Below are 23428 nucleotides of genomic sequence, written 5' to 3' on the forward strand. Positions count from 1 at the left end.
ACCTTGACTTGCTCTGCCCCTGCTGTGTGTGGGAGGCTGTGTCTCACCCAGAAAAAACTGCTTGGCTCCTTTAAAGTGATCCAGGCCAGGAACAGAAGCAGATCCCCACACACTTGGGTGGAGAGAGTGGAGAGCAGCTGTGATTGCTGTTAAGGTAGACTCGGCTACTGGGGAAATGCATTTCCCATCTCCAGGTGGATGGCTCCCCCTGGGCTCTGCTCAGGAGCAAGTCACGTTAGCGTGGAACCACCGCTATGTTTTCATGTCAGGATAATGGAGAGAGAACGCGGATGATGTTCTCCTCTGAATTCCTTCCCCATTGCCTCAGAATAGCCTGAGAAAGGCTTGGGGTCCTCGGGGCCTCTGCGGCTTTGTGGCTTCTGGAAGCTGGAAAAGTTGGAGGTGCGGACCCGGGGAGGAATCCTGGGTCTGCCGTACAAAGTCCAGCGGTCGTCCCTTTGGAGGTTGGCTCCCCCTCCATCCTTTCTGAGGTGGGAGAATTCCCGTCTCCATAGGTCCCCAGGAGCCACGTAGCGGGGAGTACAGGAGAAACACAATATCTCATTAATAGGCAATGTCCACCCTGGTAGAATCTCGGCTTTCAAAAAAAAAAAAATGGATTTATCATCAACTTGAAATGGAATTCTTCATCTTTTCCTAAACTTTGGTTTAATTTTAAACACATCATGTTATAAGTTATGCCATCAACTTTAATTGGACTTTGCCAGTAAACAGAACAGCATCCAAGAACTGAGAAGGGCTAATCCATCTCTTCTAATTAACCACAGCTGGGCCCATTTTCTTGGTCCTTTAATTTCGACTGTTTGGGGGGAGGGGGAGGGACTTACAGGAAATCCTTTAAAGATTTCCAATGATTGGAATGTTTGCAACTGTTATTTTGAGCTGGAAATATTAGGTGTCTTCTAAATGGGCTTTGGAGTGGCCGGGCCTTTACGGGTGACTTCTTGCCTATTACCTTGAGACAATTCTGACAACTTCCTCATATAATCTTTTGCAGAATTAAGTCTCATTTTTACAATCTGAAGATCCCTTTGAAGCATTTGTCCATTAAGAATAGTTCTGACACATGCTGTTTGCTTCTTTTTTCTATTTTTTTTCCTCTCCTATGATATTTCCCTTTTGCTCTGTTTTTTCTCTCCCGACATGATTCATAAAGCAATGTGTATTAAACATAAATAAATTGAAAAGTAAGAATAGTTCTGATTTTCCTGAAATAGAGCAGAAATTGGGATATGTTTTGCACTTCTTGAATATCGATAGAATTGGTTCTGTAAAAAAAAAAAAAAAAAAAAAAAAAAAGTGCTATTTCCATAGTGCAGTTGCATCTCAGAAAAGTGAAAAGTTTCACGGCTCTCAGTATTTTATGTGGGGAGAGACTGAAAACGTTTCTTTTTGTTTCCCCTTGCTGTTCGGATGTCAGAACATCTGAAATAAAACCTGGCATTTCTTTCTCCTTTTTCTGGAGCTTTCGACCGCTGCTCTAACGCTTCGCTCCCGGTTCTTCAGATTTTTCAGAAGAGAACACCGTGTTCACCCTTCAGTTCCTCCTAGTGCAGCGCTGCCTCGGCATTCGAACCAAGGCTTATTTCTTGGTGACGTAGGGCCAGGCCCGGACCAAGCTCCAGCCAGCAAGGGAGAATGTATTCGGACATGGGCCTCTCATAGGCTTTTCTTCAGTTGATCGTTCTGCTGAAGATTATTCAGAGGGTGCCAGGCTCTGCCTCACTATAGGCCCTGAATTCTGGGGCCTCCTTGTTGATTAGTTCATAATTGTCCTGTCTCAATCTTATTTTTATTTAATGCATGGCCTGTCATCTCCCTATGAGACTGTAAGCTCCTTGAGGGCAGGGGCTGCCTTTTGCTTTCCTCTATGTGCCCGGTACTTCACGTGCTATGGAGGTTTCATAAATGCTTATCCACTGACTGACATTATGCAGTAGATTCTTAGGGAAGAGTGGAAAAGAAGCTGAGGGTCTCTGACCAGCAAGCCCCTCCCTGCCCTTCACCCCCAGGTCTCAGGTCACGTGACCCCGAGGGTCACTTCCAGTTCTATCCCAGGATCCTGGAGTTGCATTGACTACCACAGAAAGGCAGATGTGGCCCCCACAGTCCAGTGCATGGTCCAAAATGAACAACTTTAGAGATGCAAAAAAAGAAACACACCATGTATGCAGATGGAAGGTTGATCCGTACAAACTAGAGTAATGTCACTCATTTAGGAAACTTGTTATTAGTTACATCCATTTTTCAAAAAGTGTGGATCCCTTTTTTGCTCTAAGTCAGTTTTTCATTTCTAATTATATTTTGTTGGGATTAACTTTTTAGTCTGATGAACATTAAAAAATGTTCTATTTTATATATGTATATATGTGTGAATTCTTTATATGTGATATATAATAATATAATAATATATAATATATACATTATATATTAGTGTTTATATGTGTAAATGTGTATATATGTGTAGGTATATATCAAAATATAGCTATTTTTATAATTTTTTCTTTAGTGGGGTAATTGGGATTAAGTGACTTGCCTAAAATCACACAGCTAAGAAGTATTAAATGTCTGAGGCCTATTTTGAACTCAGGGCTTCCTGGCTTCTGGGCTGGTGCTCCATCTACTATGCCATCTAGATGCTCCTATAAAAATAATTTTTAAAATATTTGCATAAAACATAAAACAAGGCCCCAGTGAGACCAGATAAAAAAGTTGGGATTCAGGGACATCAGCCTCTGTTCTGTCACAGCTGTTTCAGGGATCTTGGGTCAGCTCCGCCATCTCCTGGGGCGTCAGCCAGCATCGCCACTCTCCTGGGGTATTTTGAGAGTGTTGACCCAGTTTGTAAATGTTTATTGAATTAACAAATTAGTCATGAATAGAATTATAAACAGAAACTGTGATTGTACGTGGTGTTAAACCGGAGGAGTTACATCAGTACATGTCCCAGAATCACTGGTCTAGTCAGAGTTTTTACAGAATTTGTAAAAGACACCGGGCCCGAGTCCTTCCTTTGAGAGATGAGGAAACTGAGACTCAGAGAAAGAATGTCTTGTTTGAGGATACATAGCTAATTAGCAATAAATTCAAAACATTTCAAACAGTGGATAGAGCACTTGGCCCCGAGTCCAAATCTAGGACCCGAGTTTAAATCTAACCTCCAACATTTACTAGCTGGATGACTCTGGGAGACTCAGCTCTTTTTTTTTTTTAATAGTATTTAATTTTTTCCCAATTGTATGCCAAGACAATTTTTAACATTTTTAAATTTTTATTTAGTATTCTATTTTTTCAAGTTATATATAATAACAATTTTTAACATTTGTTTTTAAAATTTTGAGTTCTAAGTTGCTTTCCAGAATGATTGGATCAATTCATCATACTATAGTGCATTGTTGTCCCAGTTTTTCTACATTCTCTCCAACTTTTATCATTTTTCTTTCTTTGGTCACATTAGCCAATCTGATAGGCACGAGGTGGTGCCACAGAGTTGTTTTAATTTGCGTTTCTCTAATGAAAAGTGATTTAAATGTCTTCATATGACTATAGATAGCTTTGATTTCTTCATCTGAAAACTTGGACCACTTATCCATTGGGGAATGACTTGTATTCTTATAAATTTGACTCAGTTCTCTATTTGAGGGATGAGGCCTTCATCTGAGCCACTTGCTCTAAAGATTGTTGCCCATCTCTCTGCTTTCCTTCTAGTCTTGGTTGCATTGGTTTTGTTTATGCAAAAGCTTTTTAATTTAACATTTTAACATTTATCTATTTTACATATCATAATACTCTCTATCTCTTGTTTGGTCATGAATTCTCCCCTTCTCCATAGATCTAACCGGTAGTCTCTTCTTTGTTCTTTCCTTACAGTGTCACCCTTTATGTGTACCCATTTTGATCTTATCTTGGTAAGCGGTACGAAGGGTCAGTCTAGGTCCAGTTTCTGCCAATACTTTTTGTTGGGTTGATCTTTGGGTTTGTCAAACATGAGCTTCTGATGGTCCTTAAGTACTGGGTTTTTTACCTATTCTATCTGCTCATTCACCGCTCCCTTCTTAGCCACTACTGGATAGTTTGGATGATAGTTGCTTTATAACGTAGCTTGAGACCTGCAAGTGCTAGCCCACCTTCCCTACCTCCTCCAATTACCTTGTATTTACTCGTTTCATATTCACACAGTCTTAGGTACGATCCTCCCCCATCAAAAGAGGGATTATTTCATTTTTATCTTTGCACCCTTAACCCTGACTCAGTCCTAGGCACAGAGCTAGAGTGGACTGATGGATTTTAGTCTAGCCACAGGGGAGTAATTGGATGGGAGCAAGATGAAGGGATTGTGTGCCTCCGTGACCTGACCTTGGTGATGGTGGGAGGGTTAAGCTGGCCCAGGAGGGATGTGCCAGCCCAGGAGGGACAAGCTGGCCCAGGTCAGTCCAGGAGGGACAAGCTGGCCCAGGAAGGACGAGCCGGCCCAGGAGGGGCAGGATCCACGAAACTTGACAGCTGATTGGGTGTGGAAGCCCAGGGGCATCAGTTGGATCTGTGGGAATCCCACAGGGAGAGACTGGACAGGAAGGGGGAGCGGCTTTGGGGGCATGGTGGGGAGGCACTGGCAGGGAATTTGTGTTGGGGTTACTTCTGGAAATTGGGATAACTTCACGAAGAAAGGGTCAAAGGGCAGCACTTTGGGAAGGTGGACATTACACATCGAGAGATGAAAGAGACGGTGATGGAGGGTCTCAGCGGTCTCCCATCCAAGGCCCTTCCCATGATGCCGTCCATCTCTAGGCCTCTCGGCTTTCTGGACTGTGTGAGCCAAGAGGCCGGCAGTAATTATGACAGAACTCCTGCCACCCCGGACTGGGGGCCATTCACCTAAAAAAGGGCAAACACCAACGTTGTTCTCCTGGGTAAAACTCGATCCATGATGGCCAGGGATGCTCTGATTGGTTCTGGTTCCCATAAATGGCAGTGGAATTTAGGTATGTCAGAGATGTAAACTTTGAAGTTTTAAAAATATCACTTATCCTCATCTTTGCCAGACTAAACTACTTTAGGGTGTATTTCTTTCACTTAAATGCATCATTCAGTGCTCTAAAGTTTATGTTAAGACTTAGATATTTTCATGGCTAGGTTTGCAAAGAAAAATCCCAGTAGTTTTGGTGACGCATGCGTACATCATAACAGAAACCAAACTTAGCATGGATTCTATCTGAATACTTGGTCACACTGTAACTAAATGCTTGTGTTTGCATTAAAACTTTAATTAGGCTTTTTAAAACCTGAGACCTCTCCATTTACTTTCTGGTTCAAATAAGATGTTATTTTGTTTTTGTTTTTGTTTTTTTTTACTCCTAGTTGGCTTGAGACTTAGGACTCCTCATGTGCTTTTAAAAGTTGAAAAAATAATACCAGAAACTGGTTAAGTCATGAAAGTTGCAGACTCTTTTAACTTGTGGACATGCTCGTCCCGTTTTGGCATTAGGGGAGCTGGAGCTTGAGGTGGCCGTGTACTTGGGAGCCAGCGCCGCAGTCCTGGCGGCTGGATCTGTGGCCGAGACGAGGCTGGGGGAATCGCCCAGGAGGGAGTGGTGAGGGCCTTCGGGATTGTGTTTGAAGGACGCTGCAGAGAGGGACTCGGCCGCCCTCAGCCTGCAGGGGGTGAGGGGTCCAGAAGAACTGACGGACCCCCACTCTGGGATTGGGGGGCCCTCCACAGGCATAGAGAGGTTAGGAAGGGGGGAGGGAGATCGCAGTCTCCCTGTGAGATGTTTATGGGACGTCCAGTTTGAGGGGTCCATAGGCCATTTGGAGAGGGGAAGTTAATGTCAGAAGAGAGCGTAGAGCCAGGCAAGGATTTGAGAAGCTCTTGCCTGAAAAGGGTCCAAGTCAGTGAGATTTCCGAGGATAGGAGTGGCGAGGGCCCCTGGCGGGGGAAGGAGTGGGGGGTAGGAGATGGCCTCGCCCCAGCCAGGGCCCAGCTCTCACTACAAGCTGGGGATGGAGCAAAGGCCTGTAACCTTTTGGGAGACTCCAGGTGCTGGTCAAGGAGGCCAGAGGCCAGACTGCGCTCCAGCCATCTTGCTGCTTTAAATCACCTGTGCAGACAGACACCAGTGTTCTGCCCACTGATGTCTTTCTTTATAGAAGAAGATGGCAAGCTGGCCCTCGATGGGCCAGTGAGGGCTCCAGCCTCTCATTATCTGCTTCCAGAGCTTCATTGCCACTTAAATCAGTTATTGTTCTCACGTGAACCCGGATTGATTTCTGGAAGCTGGGCTAATTCAGGCACTTAATTTACGTTTTGGAAACACTCCAGATTTTTGTGATTTACTCCAGTTCTTCATTAACTTAATGTGAATCCATTTGGGGTGCCTTTTTGTCTCATTTTACTTATTTTTATTTTCATTTCCTAAATATGGGATAAGCGCTGGATATGAGAGGATCTGCACCAGGATGAGCTGGGGAGAGTTTTACTCCCTGCCCGGTGATTTTTTTTTATTTGGACTTTCAAAGGCATCTATTTCCTGAGAGACAGTGTGGTGCAGTGGGCTGGGTAGGATAGAATCCGTCCTAAATTCAGTAAGACCAGGGTTTAAGCCTGGCCTCAGAGACATGCTGGCATTGACCCCTGCGCCCATGTGCCCAGGCTGCTTTCGAACGCTCTTCATGGCAGCAAAGTGAAGGATCTCCTCCTTGGCAACTCCCACACCGGGGAAGTCGCATGGAAAGGCTTCCTTTAAAGCTGCTCTGCAGCCTCACAGTGTGGGGCACCCCAAAGGCATCGGCTCTGTCATCCTCCCAAGCTGAAGGGGCTTTCGGCACCGGGGGTCCCCCACGGACGCCCATATGAGAGCTTATTAGCAGCGCTTCATGAAGGCCCTTGCCAAGGGAGCCCCAGGGATCCTGACATTGTGTGACTGCGGCCAGTTTTGTCAGCCATCCAGCAGGGCCCGGAAGGGCAGCTTGAGCCTGTCTGGCAAGGCCCCGAGGCAGAGTCCTGAGCAGTGCTCCAAGGACAGGGGTGGGTAGCAGTGACACGGGGCTGGCCATGGATAGTCTGGTCAGGTACCCAAAACTTGGACTGAGTCCAGCATCTGAGTCGCTGCATCCAAGAGGGGGAGCCACCGAGGTAACTGCATTCTGCGCATTTGCCCAGGAAATGTCTGGCTCAGGGGGCCGGCCGAGAGTCTGGGTCCGAATGTCATTTAGTATCTCTGGGTTCGTGGGCCAGCCCCTAAGCTTCTTTTGGACCTCCCTTGCCCAGTCTGAAAAGTGAAGCATTTGAATGAGAGGGTTCTAAAGTCTCTCCAGCGCCCGATCTTTGGTCCAGCAACCTCGTGTCCCTGCTGGCAAGCAGAGCCCTCAGCGACCTAGCAGGAGGGTAACGAACCGAATGTCCAGGGCCACAGCGGGGGGGTGGGTGAGGAAGGTGCTCAGGGAAGCCATTCTGGAGCTGTGGAGAGAGCCTGAGCCACCCTGCAGGGGAGGAGAGGCTGAAGTCCACAGCTCAGCTTCGGTGCTTCTGACCAGGCCTCTCGCCATCTCAGGAACCTGGGTAAATACTGGAAGTGACCTTCAAGGACTCTGAGCCGGTGACATTCGAAGGAGAAGCTGAACTTGGGATGGTTTCACTCCCCCTTAGTTTTCTTCCTTTGTTGGACTTGTTGTATGTTAAAAAGTCCATTGGTGTCCATAGAGAACCCAGAGGTGTTACTGATGATTGCCTTTGTCCTGAAGCTTGTAGCTTATGCCAGACCTAATGTGGAAAAGGGCCCTTTCTGCCTTTCTGCTGGAGGCTCAGCTGGTTGCTCCATCCCGGTCCCGTGAACCTGCCACGAGTCTCGCTGCCGTGCGTCTTGTCTCTGCCGTTCAGCGTCTCTCTCCCGCGGGAGAGCCGGGCCCTCGCTCACGCCTCGCATGTTGATTTCAGGAGGCCCAAAAGCAGCAATGGGTCTGAGCCAAGTTAACGGAGCTCGCGTTCCCCATCTCTCCACTGGCTCTTCTTCCCCCCCCCCCCCTCTCTCCACTGCTCCTGAATCTTCCTCTTCCTCCCACCATGATAGTTTGGGTGGGAGCAGACTGTATTTCTTTTAAATGATTCACTAGATTGGCTTTGCCAAAGCCTGACTCCATAAGGATTTCTCTTCCTGTTTTAATTCCCAGATTTTGTGTTTGGGATGGTCACTGGGAGGTGAGAGCTCAGAGGCGGGAGGCGGGAGGCCCCATGCAGGTGTGGGAGGCAGGCTGAGGTTGCCATGAGGCCGGCCTCCATATCCTCTGCAGAGACCGGGCTCCAGGGTGAGGGGGAGTCTGAGCCCGAGTTAGAAGGGGAGGGCAGGACCCAGGGAAAGCTCACCTTGGGGATGAGTGTCCTCCTGCCTTGGGCATCGGGCCTGATTCCTGTGCCCCTGGAATCCATATACGGCTGATTCACGTTCCAAGCCTGGGCATGTGGGATTCCAGGTGTTGTTCCTGAAAGCTCAGCTCATGGATCCGGGCCTGGTGGGGGAGGTGGCCAGGAAGATCAGTATCCTCAGAGCATCCTGTCTGTGCTCGTGTGATGTTGTTCTAGAAGGAGAAAACAAGGGGGCCCCCAGGGTGGGCTAGGGAGGCGGGCGTCCCCTTGGACTTCTGGATATGATGAGAATGTATCAGTGGAAGGGCCTCCAATCACATGGTGCGAATGTGAGTGACAAGAAAGGGACAGATTGAGAAGGGCAGCAGAATCCATCCAGCTCACTGGGCATTTATTAGGCTCCTTCTGTTTGCCAGGCATTGTGACAAAAGTGAAAACTGCCCTGCTTTCAGGGAATTCACGTTTTTCCAGGGTGGAGAGGGATGCGATTTCTACATGGATAAGTAAATAGAAATCTATATCCGTCATAAATAAATGGAGAGAGTGCTTCCGCCTTGGACTGGGGGAAGAGGCTGTAATAATTCATGAGAATTGATGAAGTCACCAAGACTGGAGAGAAAAAATAGGGGCACCCTGGATCGGGGGATTCCTCTGCCCACACATCACATCTGGACACAGCCTCTATTGCAGGAGCTACTTGTGGGCAGAGGAAGTAGGATGATAATGATAATAGTTAGCATTTATATAACTCTTATTATATGCCAGATACTTTGCTAAGCACTTTATAAATATTGTCTCATTTCATCCTCACAACAATCCCTCAGAAATAGATGGTGTTATTATCCCCATTTTACAGGTGAGAAAACTGAGGCAAATCCAAGTGACTTGCCCAGAGTCCCACAGGTAGTAGGTGACTGAGGCTATTTGACCGTAGCTTTTCCTGAGTGTCCTTAGTTGTACTGGGAGGTAAGGGGTGAATTAGTTGTCATGATGACTTAAAGGGAAGGCAGCATGGAAAAAGGTCATCTCCTTCCCTCCCCCCACCATCAGATCAAGTTCCTGAATATTCTTTTTTCCCCCCTTTTTACAGTTGCATTAAAATCTTGCCAGGATGACCGGAATGGAAGTCGAGAGAACAATGGAGCCAGACTCCAAGATAGCTTGTGCTTGCAGGAAGGGGAGCTCCTGCTGCAGGTAAAGGAGGAGAGGTGGGGGCAGGAATGGGGTTCATCTGATGCAGGAATGAGGTGATTCAGATTCCCTTTGGGCATAGTTATATATTATTCTCCGTGGTTGGATCAGTTCACCCTCCCAGCTCCACCAGCAGTGCATTCATGTCGATCTTTTTTTTCCAAATTCCCTCTACAGTTTATCATTTTTCTTTTCTGTCATATTTGTCAATCTATAAGGTGGAAGTGATAACAAAGTTGTTTTAAATTGAATTTCTCTAATCAATAGTGATTTAGAACATTATTTTATAGAAGTATAGGAAGCTTTGATTTCTTCTCTTGAAATCTACCCATTCATATCCTTTGACCATTTGTCATTTGGGGAATAATTGTATTTCTATACATTTGACTCAGTTTTTTCTATATTTGAGAAATAAGGACCCTGTCAGAAAAAAACTTGATCTAAAAATTTTTCCCAGTTTCCCACTTCCCTTTTAATCATGGCTGCATTGGTTTTGTTTGTGCAAAAGCTTTTAAAATTTGATCTAATCGGAATTGTCCGTTTCATATTCTATAATGCTCTCTCCCTCTTCTTTGATCATAAATTCTCCCTTAATCCATAAAAATGACAAGTAAAATATTCCATTCTCTCCTCAGTTACTCCTATCACCCTTTATGTCTAAATCTTGAACTCATTTTGGCCTTGTATCAATGTACACTGTAAGAAGTTGGTCTATACTTGCTTTCTGCCAAACTTCTTTCCAGCTTGCCCAGAAGTCTTTGTCATATAGGGATCTCTTGTTTCTAAATCTTAGATCTCCAGACCAAATCACTATGGTCATTTACTGCTGTGTATGTATGTGTACCTAATCTTCTCCACTGATCCACCACCAGAATTTTATGTTTTAATGATTACCACTTTGTAAAGCAATTTGAGATCTCGTACTGTCGAGACACCTTCGTTCACAATTTTTTCCCATCAATTCCCTTGATATTTTTGAACTTTTGTTCTTCCACGTGATTTCCCCTAGCTCTATAAAATAATGTTTTTGTAATTTGATATATAATTTAGGCAAATTTATGTTTTTGTTTTTGTTTTTTACTATATTAGCTAGACTTCCCCATGAGCAATTAGTCTTTCTCCAGTTATTTAGATCTGACTTTATTGGTGTGAAAAGTGTTTTGTAATTGTGTACATATAGTTCCTGGGTTTGTCTTGAGGCAGATAGACTCCCAAGTATTCTGTATTGTCCGCAGTTATTTTAAATGGAATTTCCCTTTCTATCTCTTGCTATTTGGACTTTGTTGGTAGTATATAGAAATGCTGATGATTCTCTAATTGTACTATCTTTTTTGTGCTATCAAGTGTCTGTAATTCAAATTTATCTTCAATTATCAAGAACCAGGGTGTGTTGGAATTTTATTTAATTAAATTGAAACTTTGGAACACCTTTTGCTCAGTATCTCCAATATAAAATTGACTTTCTTTCCTCTCTTCTGCATTTCTCTCTCTTGCTGAGGGTTCTCCTTTCCTCCCAGTTCCCCTGACATCCCTGATTGCCTGGACTAGTATAGGAGCCCTTTATGTGGGCCCAGCCCCTCCAGATGCCCAAGAGCTTCCCTGAGCCTGTAAAGTCCCTTTTACCCCAGCACCAAAGCAGATGGCCCCTTGGGTCTGAGAGCCTTTCCCAGTCATCCCATAGACTCACCCCATGTCTGTGGATCCCAGGATTCGGGACGCCTCCATCTCCTGACTGCATGTCTCTGACTCCTCTCCCCTCTTTTCCCTTCCAACCCCCCAAGCTTCTCTCAAAACCTGCTTTCCACGAGCCCATCAGCTGCCGCCGTCTTCCCTCTGCTCATTTTTTGTCTGTCCGTCCTCACAACTAGAGGGAGTTCCTTGAGACCGGGCACCTCCTGGGGCTTTGCTTCCTGTGTATACCCTTCTTTGGCTCAGGGCCTGGCATCCAGCAATGTCCGCCCACTTAATGCCCAATTTTTATTGTGTTCTAACTCAGGCTCCTAGGGATTTCCTTGTTTATAAGTCATCTGACCAAATAAAGACTTATTGTCAACTCTGAAGGGTGTGGATCAGGTAGGGAGCTTGTGAAATGCCCCAGGGTCTGCTCTAGCTGGATGGCTCACTGGTCAGAACTGTGACTCAGTGCTGACTGGCAAAGTCCGGATCCAGAAGGATCTCAGCCGGAGTGGAGGATAGGGCCTGGGCACGAGGGGAGATTTCTTGCCGCCCCACTCAGGACTGGAGTAGAGGCATTCAGGTGAAGGGAGCCATGATGGGGAAGGGCCCCGTGGCGGGCAGCAAGAGCTTGGCAGGCCTGCTTTGTGTTGGCAGGCTTAGACTTAGTCTACTAGGCCCAGATGCAGATCCAGGAGAGACCGAGGGGTAGGTCTAGGGTGAAGTCCAGCCCTGGGGCATGTCCAGTGAGGGAGCCCCTGCTCCCACCTGCAGGGGACCTCTGTGATTAGAAAAGATGGAGCCCAAGGACTGGCCTCTTTATCTTATCTCTGACATAGTTAAACAAAGAGTGACTCACTCCTGTGATCCTTTACCTCAGTCTCTGGATTGATTTCTGCCTCTCAACTTAGCAGGCCCCAAGCAGAAGTCATTACTTTTCACCCCAGATCAACCCCTGTTTCGAAGTGCCCAATTTCTGAGGAAAGTGCCTTCATCCTCCCAGCTTTGAGCTCCCAGGGTCATCCTTGACTTCTGTTTCACCTCCCACAGCCGAGCCTTGAACATTTAATTTCTTGGCTACTAAGCAGTACCCAAAGAAAGGAAAACATGACCCCTGCCCTCAAAGTGTTCCCATTCTCTTGGCCGAGACAACACACTCCTTATTATCTTTATGATAAAACGTAGAAAAATTGTCTACATACGATGTAGACGGTCTGAGGAAGAGAAAGTCTCAGAGGGAAGCCATAAGCAGTGGAGAGGAATGGGAAAGGCCTCTTGCAGAAGGTGGGATCTGAGTTGGGTGGTGAGGAAGCCAGGGGAGAGAGATGAGAAGGGAGAATATTTGGATGTGGATAGCCAGCCACAAGGTGCAGATTGGAGAGGTGGAAAACTCCATTGGAGTTAGGACAAAAAACTTCTGGGTTTGGGCATTTAATTTGGCACATGGGTCAGATAATATTTTTGTTTTATTTTTTCGGGATTTTTACTTTTGTACTAGTTTGTGAATTGTTCATTTATTGACCTTCTAGTGTTTTGTTTTTTAAATCCAATGTTTAATTAATTCTTTTACCTTTTTGGTGATAGGAATTTTTGAAATAGAAAAAGTTTCCCCTAATTCAATTTAACCAGAATTGTGCTTGTAAAATTTTCTGCAAGTTTCCTTTCAGTGTTCTTTCTTTTTTTTCGTTTCACTCCTGGGCCCAGCTCCCAAATACTGGAGCTGAATCATCCAAATGTTGACAAGATGTCTCATTAACACGAGTTGTCTCATAAACTTCCTGAAAATTCAAATGAATGAAATAGAAGCCAATAAAACAAAAACAACAACAACGAAAAAAAGTGAGAAGACTGGAAAAAAAAAAAAGATGATGAAAATGTAAGTTATTTCATAACAAAACAACTGGCATTAAAAACAGATAAGGAGGAAAAAATTAAGACTCTCTGAACTGTCTGAATGCTATGTCCCTAAAAGAACCTTGTCTATATTTCAAGAATTGTCCAGATTTCTTGGAACCAGAGGGCAAAGTGGAATAGAAAGTATGCACTGGTCCCTTTCTGAAAGAAACTCCAAAGTGAAAACTCCCAGGAACATGATGGCTAAGATCCTGCACTTCCAGTAAAAGTAAAAATGCTGCAAGCTTCTACAAAGACAGAATTCAAGTACAGTAGGATCATACACTCTGAAGGAGGGGGAGCTTACCATACGGAATTCCAGAAGGCAGAGATCAGCCTTAAACCCAAGAATAACTTTCAGGAAAAAAGTGGATCTTTGATGACAGAGAGGACTTGTCTATGCCTTCCCGAAGAAAAGACCAGAGCAGCCCCAAAACACAAAAAACAAAAAAAAAGATAAACTGCTCATCAAATGTGGCCAGAAGAGGTAGCAGTTGTAGGGGGAGTGCTCTTAAGCCAGGCGAGAGTGGTCCTGTCAGTGGTTCTGACTACACTGAGAGAACAGGAGGATTTATATGAACTGGTACAAAGTGACCTGAGCAGAACCAGGAGAACGATTTCTGCATGACAACAGCAAGGTAACGACTGACGTCTTGGGAAGAATGAGGGCCTTTGCTCGTTGTAAAGGACCAGCCATAACTCGAGGCTCGATGAAGGACCTACCTGCCCGTTTCCTGCCGCACTCGGCGCAGAATGAGATGTTTGGTTTGGTTTTGGATGCAGACGCTGCGGAGAAGTTTGGCTTAACTCGAAATACTTGGCATGGGGCTTTTGTTTTTCTTTCATTCTACATTGAGGAAGGGCAGATTGGAGGAAGAGAGTAAAAAAGGCAGATTTTTGCTCAATAAAAAAAATAAACAGACTTTTAAAAAATAAACTGTCACTGAGCGAAAAGGAGGCCTTTGATGGGTCTGAGTCAGCCACAATGTATTATCAACAAATACATTCATAAGAGGTCCAGCAAAAAGGACAATATAAAAAGGGAGGCGACCTGTCCTGTGATGACACCCAATGGACAGGCCCTGAGATCCGAAGAAAGCAGCGTGGATTTGATGCTAGAGTTTAAATGGGCTGACTCCACTGACCTGGAGGAGGAAGAGAAGGTGATGTAGAGATCTTGGCCAAGCTTGGTTCTGGCTGTTCCTTATCTGTGTTTTAGTGGGCACGTTTCAGTGTCCCCGGAGGGCTGAATTGGGGCCTTTCCCCAAGAGTCCTGAAAATAAATGGGTTTTTCCTTGCACTGCTTCTCTTTAGTTTATCAGCTAGCATGCACACCTTCCCCTCACCCCCCACTCCCTACACACACACTTGCAGTGCACACCTTGTAGCACGTGGGGGTCTGTCTGGCTCATGTGTGTTTCCACGTCTTCCCCCTCAGACGTTCTCTCAGCTCTTGCCCCTCTCACCATAACCAGTCCTCATCTGTGTTCCTTCCTGCTCTTTCGTCCCCATCCCATTTTATTTCATCGGCACCGTCTTTAAGCTGGCATTGCCTCCGTGGTGTGCCGTGTCTCTCCTAGTTGTCAGCCCTTGTAATGTGGTGTTCCTTTGGGGTCCTGCCCAGGCACATCGGTGATGGGACCCTGCAGAGACTTGATCCCACTGTCTGTTAACACAGATCCCTTTTTCTTTGGGGGCTGCTGCATCTGCCGCTCCTCGTTCTCCTGTCTCAGAGCGCTCCTGATGCTATGGGAGGGTCCGAGGGCCTGCACCCAAGTCTGTGCCTGAGGGCCTGCACCAGAGGGCTGCACCTGAAGGGCCAGGGGACTCTACCCGAGGGTCTGCACCTGTGCACCTGAGGGCTTGAAACTGAAAGCCGGCAACCAGGGGTCTGTTTGTGCTCTCAGTGTAGCGCTGGGCCTGACACTCAGTCTCTGTCTAGGAGCCGCCAGCTCGTAAGTTGAAGACGTTGTTCTGCAGGGTCTTTGGAGTCTCTTCCCATTCTTGGCCTGTGCTCTCCTGGGAAGGTGGCTGCCTCAGTGTCCCTTGGAAGCTTTTATGTCCTGTCTCCTCATTTCCCCCACACTCTCTCTCTTCTGCAGTGGACTTGGCTACATGAAGTCTGCTCATGCTCATTGCAGCCTGGTGCTCGGTGCTCACTGGGGCACCTGGCCGGAATCGGTTGTTCTTCTTGGGTAGTTACAAGACCAACCCAACTGGGCCAACTTCTGCGTGTCCCCCAGGGAGGTCGCCCTGGGCTGGTAGCCACCTCCTTCAAGCTTCTGGCATCGAGTACAGGGAGAGAATCAGGACTGAGGCATCTGATCATTGAACTCTGGACCAAGATCTCTCACTTAAAGCAGCAGAGGTTAAACCCGATGTCTGGGAAGGAGAGTCCACTGTCCCTCACACATCCAAGAGTGAGGGCCAAGGCCGAAGGATCCATCTCCTTGTGGTCAGCCTCTTGGCCATGAGCCTTTGTCCTGAGCCAACCCAGAGAGCTGTTTCCCGGGCCATTCTCAAAGCCTTTCAACATGACTAAAATCCGACTCTGTTCTAGGGACATGTCTTCACCAACTCCAGATCCCCTCCACTCCATGGAATCCCCAACTGAAGGGGGCTGTTGTTTATTATTTAGGAGCAGGTGACCTGGTTCCTTTGGTCTTCAAGTGCTGGCTTTCTTGGGGTCTTGGCTGGGCCAGCCCCCCGGGACTGGGAGCTATGGGCACGCTCAGCCCTTTGGCCCTCCCACTTCGCATCTACTAGGCTGCATCTCAGCAGTGGTTGTGGTCAGATCATCCCACGTAACAAAGGTACCTGTGATTCTTTGAGACCTGTAGGTATGAAGTACAAGCAGTTAGAAATCTCAGCTGGAAAGGGACTTAAGTGGTAAAGGGTTAGGGAGGTGGTTTTAAGAATTCTCATAAAATATTTGTCTAAAGGAATAGTTTACCTGTAGATATTTCATTTATAAGCAAAGATTACAAGCTGTTCAGGTATTTAGTGGAACTATTTTATTAATGTTTTAATATTATATTAATAACAATTTTTCCCCACCTAATAATATTTTCCCCCAATTACATGTAAAGAGTTTTCAACATTCGATTTTATAAGATTTTAAGTTCCAAATTCCCCCCCCCCTTTTCTCTTCCTCTCCCCAGCTCCTCTCCAAGACAGCAAGGAATCTGATATAGATTATATATGTAAAATGATATATTTCATATTTCCACATCAGTCATGTTGTTAAAAAAAAAAAAAGAATCAGAAAAAAAAGGGAAAAATCACAAGAAACAAAACCAAAAAAAAGTGCAAACAGTCTGCTTCAATCCACATTCAAACTCCATAGTTCTTTCTCTGGATGTAGATAGCATTTTCCATCATGAGACTTTTGGAATTGTGTTGGAGCATTATGTTGCTGAGAAAGATCAAGTCAATCCTCATTAATCATAATACAATGTTGCTGATACGGTATAAAATGTTTTTCTGATTCTGCTCACTTCCCTCAGCATCAGTTTGTGTTAAGTCTTTCTAAGCTCCATTTATTCCTCTGTTTTCCTGTTTTTTAATCAAAAGGGAGCTCTATTTTGTCACAGGATTTTTCTGCATCTATTAATATAATCATATTTCCTTTGGTTTTGTTATTGATAATGGCCAATTATACTGGTAGTTTCTCTAATATACTCGCCCCACATTCCTGGTATAAATCCCACCTGGTAATAGTGTATTATTCTGGTGGGAAATTGCTATAATCTCTTTACTAATATTTTACTTAAAATTTTTGCATCAATATTCATTAGGGAAATTGGTCTGTAATATTCTTTCTCTCTTCTGTCTCTTCCTGTTTTGAGTTTCAGCACCATATTTGTATCATGGAAGGAATTTGGCAGGACTCCTTCACCTATTTTTCCAAATAGTTTACATAGTATTAGAATCGATTGTTTTTTAAATGTTTGGTAGAATTCACTTGTGAATCCATCTGGCCCTGGAGATTTTTTCCCCTTAGGGAGTTCCATTGATGGCTTGTTTAATTTTTTCTCTTTTTTTTTTTTTTTCTAGAATGGGGTCATTTAAGTATTTTATTTCCTCTTCTGTTAATTTGGGCAATTTATATTTTTGTAAATATCCGTTTAATTCACCTAGATTATTGGATTTATTATCATACAGTTGAGCAAAAAAACTCCTAATTATTACTTTAATTTCTTCTTCATTGATAATGAATTCACCCATTTCAATTTTCATAGTGGTAATTTGGTTATCTTCTTTTTTTTAAATTAAATTAGCCAAAGTTTTATTTGACTGGAGTTCTTCACAAAACTGGCTCTTAGTTTTATTTATTAGTTCAATAGTTTTTATTTTTTTTTTTACTTTTAATTTTATTAATTTCCTTCTAATTTGGTATTTAATTGGGGATTTTAAAATTTGGTCCTTTTCTGACTTTTTTGTTGCATGTCCAATTCATTGAATTGTTTTTTTTTTTTTCCTCTACTTTATTCACGTAAGCATTTAGAAATATGAAATTTCCCTTAAGTACTGCTTTGGCAGCATCCCACAAATTTCGGTATGCTGTCTCATTATTGTCATTCTCTTTGATGAAATTGATTGTTTCTATGATTTGTTGTTTGACCTACTCATTTTTTAAGATTAAATTATTTAGTTTCCAATGAATTTTTAATCTGTCTTTACATGGTTCTTAATTATGTGCAATACTTATTACATCATAATCTGCAAAAGATGCATTTAATATTTTCTCTAGCGGTCTATCATACCTAACTTTTCTAAACTTCTTTCTTGTTTATTTTGTGGTTAGATTTATCTTTTTCTGAGAGGGGAAGGTTGAGGTCTCCCACTAATAGAGTTTTGTTTTCTATTTCTTCCTATAATTCACTTCACTTCTCTTCTAATTTTGGATGCTACATCACTTAGTTCATTTATATTACTTTATTGTCTGTGGTTCCTTTTAGCAAGATGTAGTTTCTTTCAGCTTTTTTAACTAGATCTATTTTTGTTTTTGATTTGAGATCAGGATTTCTACCCCTGTTTTTTGTTTTGTTTTGCTTTTGCTTTTGCTTTAGCTGAAGCATAATATTCTTCAGCCTTTTGCTTTTATTCTATGTGCATCTGTCTGCTTCAAACGTGTTTTTGGTAAACAGCATATATAGGATTCTGGTTTTCAATCCTCTCTGCTATCTGCTTTCATTTTATGGGAAAGTTCATCCCATTCATATTCACAGTAGTGATTATTAACTTGATTTCCTTTCATCCTGTTTTTCTACCTGTTTATATTTTTCTCTCTCCTTTCATCCTTTCCCTTCACACCAGTGTCTTGCTTCTGACCACCACATCCCTCAATCTCTCCTCTCTTCTATCAGCCCCCACTCCCTTTTCTTTCTCCTTTCACCTCCTACTATCCTCTAGGGTAAGATAAATTTCTATACCCAACGAGTGTATATGTTATTACCTCTTTGAACCAAATCTGATGAAGTAAGGTTCAAACAGTATTCATCCCCCCCACCTTTTTCCCCTCTACTGTAACACGTCTTTTGTAGCTCTTCATGTGATGTAATTGACCTCATTCTACCTCCTCCTTTCCTTTTCTCCCAATATAATCTTTTTTTTTTTTTTAATGTTTTTAATCATCATTTTAAGGTCAATTTGTACCCATACTTTCTATTTACGTACATCTTTTTTTAACTGTCCTAATAGTGAGTGATACAGTTCCCATGTAGGGTTACAAACAGTTTAAACTTATTGAATAACATGTTTTATTTAAATAAAAATATTTGAATAACATGTTTTAGTCTAATATTTGTAACAAATTTTCTGTTCAGCTCTGGTCTGTTTATTAGAAAAGTTTGAAATATCCCTATTTTCATTGAATGTTCATTTTTTTCTCCTGAAAAATTATACTCAGTTGTGTTGAATACTTGATTCTCAGTTGTAATCCAAGCTTCTTTGCCTTTTGGAATATCATATTCTAAGCGCTCTTATTCTTTAATGTAGATGTTACTAAGTCCTGTGTGATCCTCACTGTGGCTTCTTGATATTTGAATTGTTTCTTTCTGGTTGCTTACTATATTTTCTCTTGACCTGATAATTCTGGAATTTGGCTACAATATTCCTTGAAGTTTTTACTTTGGGATCTTTTTCAGGAGGTGATCAGCGAATTCTTTCAATTATGATTTGACCCTCTGATTTTAGGACATAAGGGCAGTTTTTTTTTTTTTTCTGATGCTCGCATCCATTTATTTAATATCTCAGCATGTGTGATTAGCTCCAAGCTTTTCCCCATCATGGCCTGCCCTCTGTAGCTTACCTTGCTCTTTCTTTTTTTTTTTTTTTTAATTTTTATTTAATAATTACTTTATATTGACAGAATCCATGCCAGGGTAATTTTTTTTTTTTTACAAAATTATCCTTTGCACTCGTTTCTGTTCCAATTTTTTTCCCTCCCTCCCTCCACCCCCTCCCCTAGATGGCAAGCAGTCCTTTATATGTTGGATATGTTGCAGTATATCCTAGATACAATATATGTTTGCAGAACCGAACAGTTCTCTTGTAGGGCAGTTTTTCTTGATAATTTCTTGAAAGATGTTATCCAGGCTTTTTTTTTTTTTTAATGACTTTCAGATAGTTCAATAATTCTTAAATTATTTCTCCTGGGTCTATTTTCCAGATTGGTTGTTTTTCCAATATTTTATATTTTCTTCTATCTTTTCATGCAGTTGATTTTGTGTGATTGATTCTTGATATTTCATAAAGTCATTAGCATCTGTTTGACCAATTCTAATTTTTCAGAGTTTTTTTTTTTTCAATTAACTTTTCTATGTCCTTTCTATTTCTTAAGGAAATTTTCTTTGGTGGAATTTTTTTTCCCATTTGATCAATTGTATTTTTTAAAGAATTATTTTCTTCAGTCAACTTTTGTCCTTTCTTTTTCAAGTTGTTGACTCTCTCTTGTATATCTCTCATTTCTTTTCTTCATTTTTCTTCTACTTCTCTTAATTAATTTTTAAAATCTTTTTAAGTTCTTCCAAGAAGGCTTTTGGGATTTGAGAACAATTCATATTTCCCTTTGAGGCTTCACATGTAGGCATTTTGACATTGTTGTTCTCTCCTAAGTTTGTATTTTGACCTTTCTTATTGCCATAGTAGCTTTCTATAGTCAGAATTTTTTTTCTTTTCTTTTTTTTTGGGGGGGGGGGGGGGTGGGGTGGGGAGAGAGAGATTGAAAGAGATAAGCATGTTCCTGGAACGTGGAGGGCACTGTCCCAGGCTTCTTGCCCTGGGAACCCAAGCCTGATCATTGGCTTTAAGTTCCAGACTTGGTCACATCTCTTGTGTCCTGGGTTCTGGGGCTGGAAGCCTCACAACAGTCTTGCCAAGCCTGAACCAGGGGGCCTCAGTGCTGATCTTTGAGAAGGACCTTTCCTGAAATCCCATATTCTTTGGGGCTAGAAAATTGTTTCACTCTGTCTTTTTGTGGATTCTTCTCTCCAGAATGCTTCCAGAGGCTTGGGTGAACATTGTTTTCAAGGGAAACTCAGGAGAGCTCAGGCATCTCCCTGACTTTTCCCTGCCTTCTTGACTCTGTCCTCTGGGACTGTCTTTTAAATACTTTTAAATTACTTACTTTAATTATTTAATTTAATTACTTAAATACCTTTTTAAAAATTAATCATTGTTTCTGAGTAGCCAGCCAGAATTTTATTGAGTGGAGAATGATTTTTTTGCTATATTTGAATTAGCCGAAACCAAATTCATATTTATTTAAGATTTGGCTTCCCCATCTACTTCCAAGATAACTTGAGACAGTCAACAACTTATGGAAAAAATTAAGTTAAATTGTACTTTATAAAACAATGATGAGTTAACAGAATCTGCCTAATCATCTTTTAAAATTTAATCAGTGAAGAGATGTAAGAGAGACTTACCCAATGTCCTCTCACTGATCAGAGGCAGCATGGTGTTTGGACTTCAGTCTGGTGGTATCAAATCCAGGGCTGTTTCCACCACCCTGAGGAAATTGCCAGCCCATATTCTCCTGTGGCTAGAAGAGCATCCCAGATGTGGATGCCCGGGGGCCTCCCTCCCTTGCAGACCTGGCCTCCAGGTTGCCCCAGCTCCCTTTGCTGGCAGCCTTTCAGGTGGGCCTTTCAGCCAGGGACTCCCAGACTTTCCATAGAATCTCCCCGAGGTCTCCTGTTAAACCTCGGCTGTCTCGGGTCTTCCTTCCTGCCTAGTCCTGGCCGGACTTCATGCCTCCAAGCCTCAGGGCTGCACTTACCCTCCCAGCAGGCCCTGCTCAGCTGGAGTCTCCTGCTGGCTAGTTTGGGTCTGGGTTTTTTTTTTTTTTTTAATGTTTGTTTATAATTTTGTGACTTCAAAAGCAAAGAGATGCTGGCTTTTTCTTCTGTCTGACCCAGGGTGTGCTTTCTCCTTTTAGGCCCTCAATGGCTTTGTGTTGGTCGTCACCACCGACGCGCTGGTCTTTTACGCCTCCTCGACGATCCAGGACTACTTGGGCTTCCAACAGGTAAGAGGCTTTGGTTCATACTCACCGGCAAATCTGCCGTCCTGATGCAGAGCGGCGCCATCCGAGTCCACCAGCAGGGCCAGAATTCTAGTCCCGCCTCTGACCCGTGCCCACAGAAGGAAGCTGTCAGGATCGCCAACCCCCGAGAGAGAGTTTTCCCATGCTAGTGAACACTCAAGTCTGCAACAGAATGTGTTTTGTGTTTGACCGTTTCATAAAAAGTTCTAGTTATTAATCATCAGTAATAATGAACTATTCCCTATCTACTGTTGTTGAGTCTGACTTAGGGTTTTCTTGGGGAAGATAGTGGAGCGTTTGCCATTTCTTCTCCACACAATGAGTAAATTGAGGCAGACAGGGTGAGGTGAGGTGCCTGGGGTCACACAGCTGGCCAGCATCTGAGGATGGATCTCGACTCAGACAGGTGGGCCTCCTGCCTCGGGCCCTGCCTCCAGCCACTCGTCCCCTTGCCGCCCTTCCCAGTACAGATGGTGAGGGAGCGTTTTGTGAATTTAGTGGAGTCTGGGCATTGAGTGAAGGTGGCTGCCCTGTGGCTTTGTGGCAGTCACATTCGTGTTTCTTTCTGGGAACTAAGAATTAAAAGACCCACTTTTGGCCACAGAAGCTGATTTGGTTCCAATACGAATGTGGTTCACAGGAAATGTTTTGTGTTCTGATCAGACCATACTACATTTTATTTGATTAGATCCTTCTATCAAGCAAATTATTCTATTAAGGAAAATTGGCCATGATTAAAAAAAAAAAAAAGACTTAAGGGGATTCAAATCCAGAAAATAGAGGCCATTGGGCTTCACTTGGAGTCCTGGCAAAATTCTAGGCTTCTTTCTTTCCTTTTTGACGGAGTCTTGGCTCAGCCCAAGGAAATTACTCTACCTGGATTTTGGCAGGTCGTGTAGCAAACTCTCTAATGGTTGTCACATGGCAGGGTGGGCGGCAGTGTTGATCCTCTGAGCCATGTAGGTGAATGCTGATTGTGTTGTACCCCAGCCCCAAAGAACAATCCCGAAAGAAGAAAGAGCAGAGGCACTCACCATGTGCTAGGCACTCTGCCAAGCCAGCTTTCCCTGACTCCCAAGACCTCATTTTCATCATGGGAGACAAGAAATCATGGAATTGTGGCCAGGGACCAATGTCGTGGGAGTGTGCTCATTTGGTTCCTTTTTCCAAAGAATAAATTACAGATTTTCAGGTAGAATGAGCAAGGAAAGCTGGGGAGGAGACAGCATGCATGACATGGTGGAAGTATTATTGAAGCTGCTCAGAAAGTGGGCTCAGAGGTTCTGGGTCTTGGTTTGGTGAATGCTCAGCCATCGGAAGCCCTGCGTCACAGACTGGGCCTAAAGATATGGGCAGAGCCTTCAAGGGGAGGCCATGGCCAGCCAACAGCGGCCCTGGGGAAAGAGAGCAGAGGTGGCAGCTTCCAGAAGCTCTTCAGCAGAGGGCCCTGCGTAGAAGGGAAGTGCTCCTCAAAGGGACAGGTACCCAAAGCCCAGAGAGAAGGCAGCAAGGTCTGGACAGGCTGGAACATTGGGATTTCAGTAATATGGAATTCAAGCAGCTTCTACAGCTCCAGAGAGCAGCTTAAAAAGTACGAATGGTCAACATGACAGTCCGGAGAGCGCATTGGGTCCCGGGCTCCAGATGTTCCTGGGCCGTGGCAGCTGACGAAGCTGATGGGATTCATCATCAGGATGTGTGGGTTCCCTGGACCTGGGTGGTGATCAACAAAGGCTCTG

General features: G+C 43.7%; 1 protein-coding gene across 1 annotated transcript in view; it reads left to right on the plus strand.

The window, feature by feature from the left end:
* AHR (aryl hydrocarbon receptor) overlaps positions 1-23428 on the plus strand; it is a 55710-nt gene that overhangs the window by 16672 nt on the left and 15610 nt on the right. The window contains exons 3-4 of the mRNA XM_051963057.1: positions 9471-9574; positions 21582-21671. Of these exons, the coding sequence (XP_051819017.1) occupies positions 9471-9574; positions 21582-21671 (194 nt within the window). The remainder of the gene's footprint in view (positions 1-9470; positions 9575-21581; positions 21672-23428) is intronic.

The sequence above is a fragment of the Antechinus flavipes genome, chromosome 5 (assembly GCF_016432865.1).
Source record: "Antechinus flavipes isolate AdamAnt ecotype Samford, QLD, Australia chromosome 5, AdamAnt_v2, whole genome shotgun sequence".
In the NCBI taxonomy this organism is placed as follows: Eukaryota; Metazoa; Chordata; class Mammalia; order Dasyuromorphia; family Dasyuridae; genus Antechinus; species Antechinus flavipes.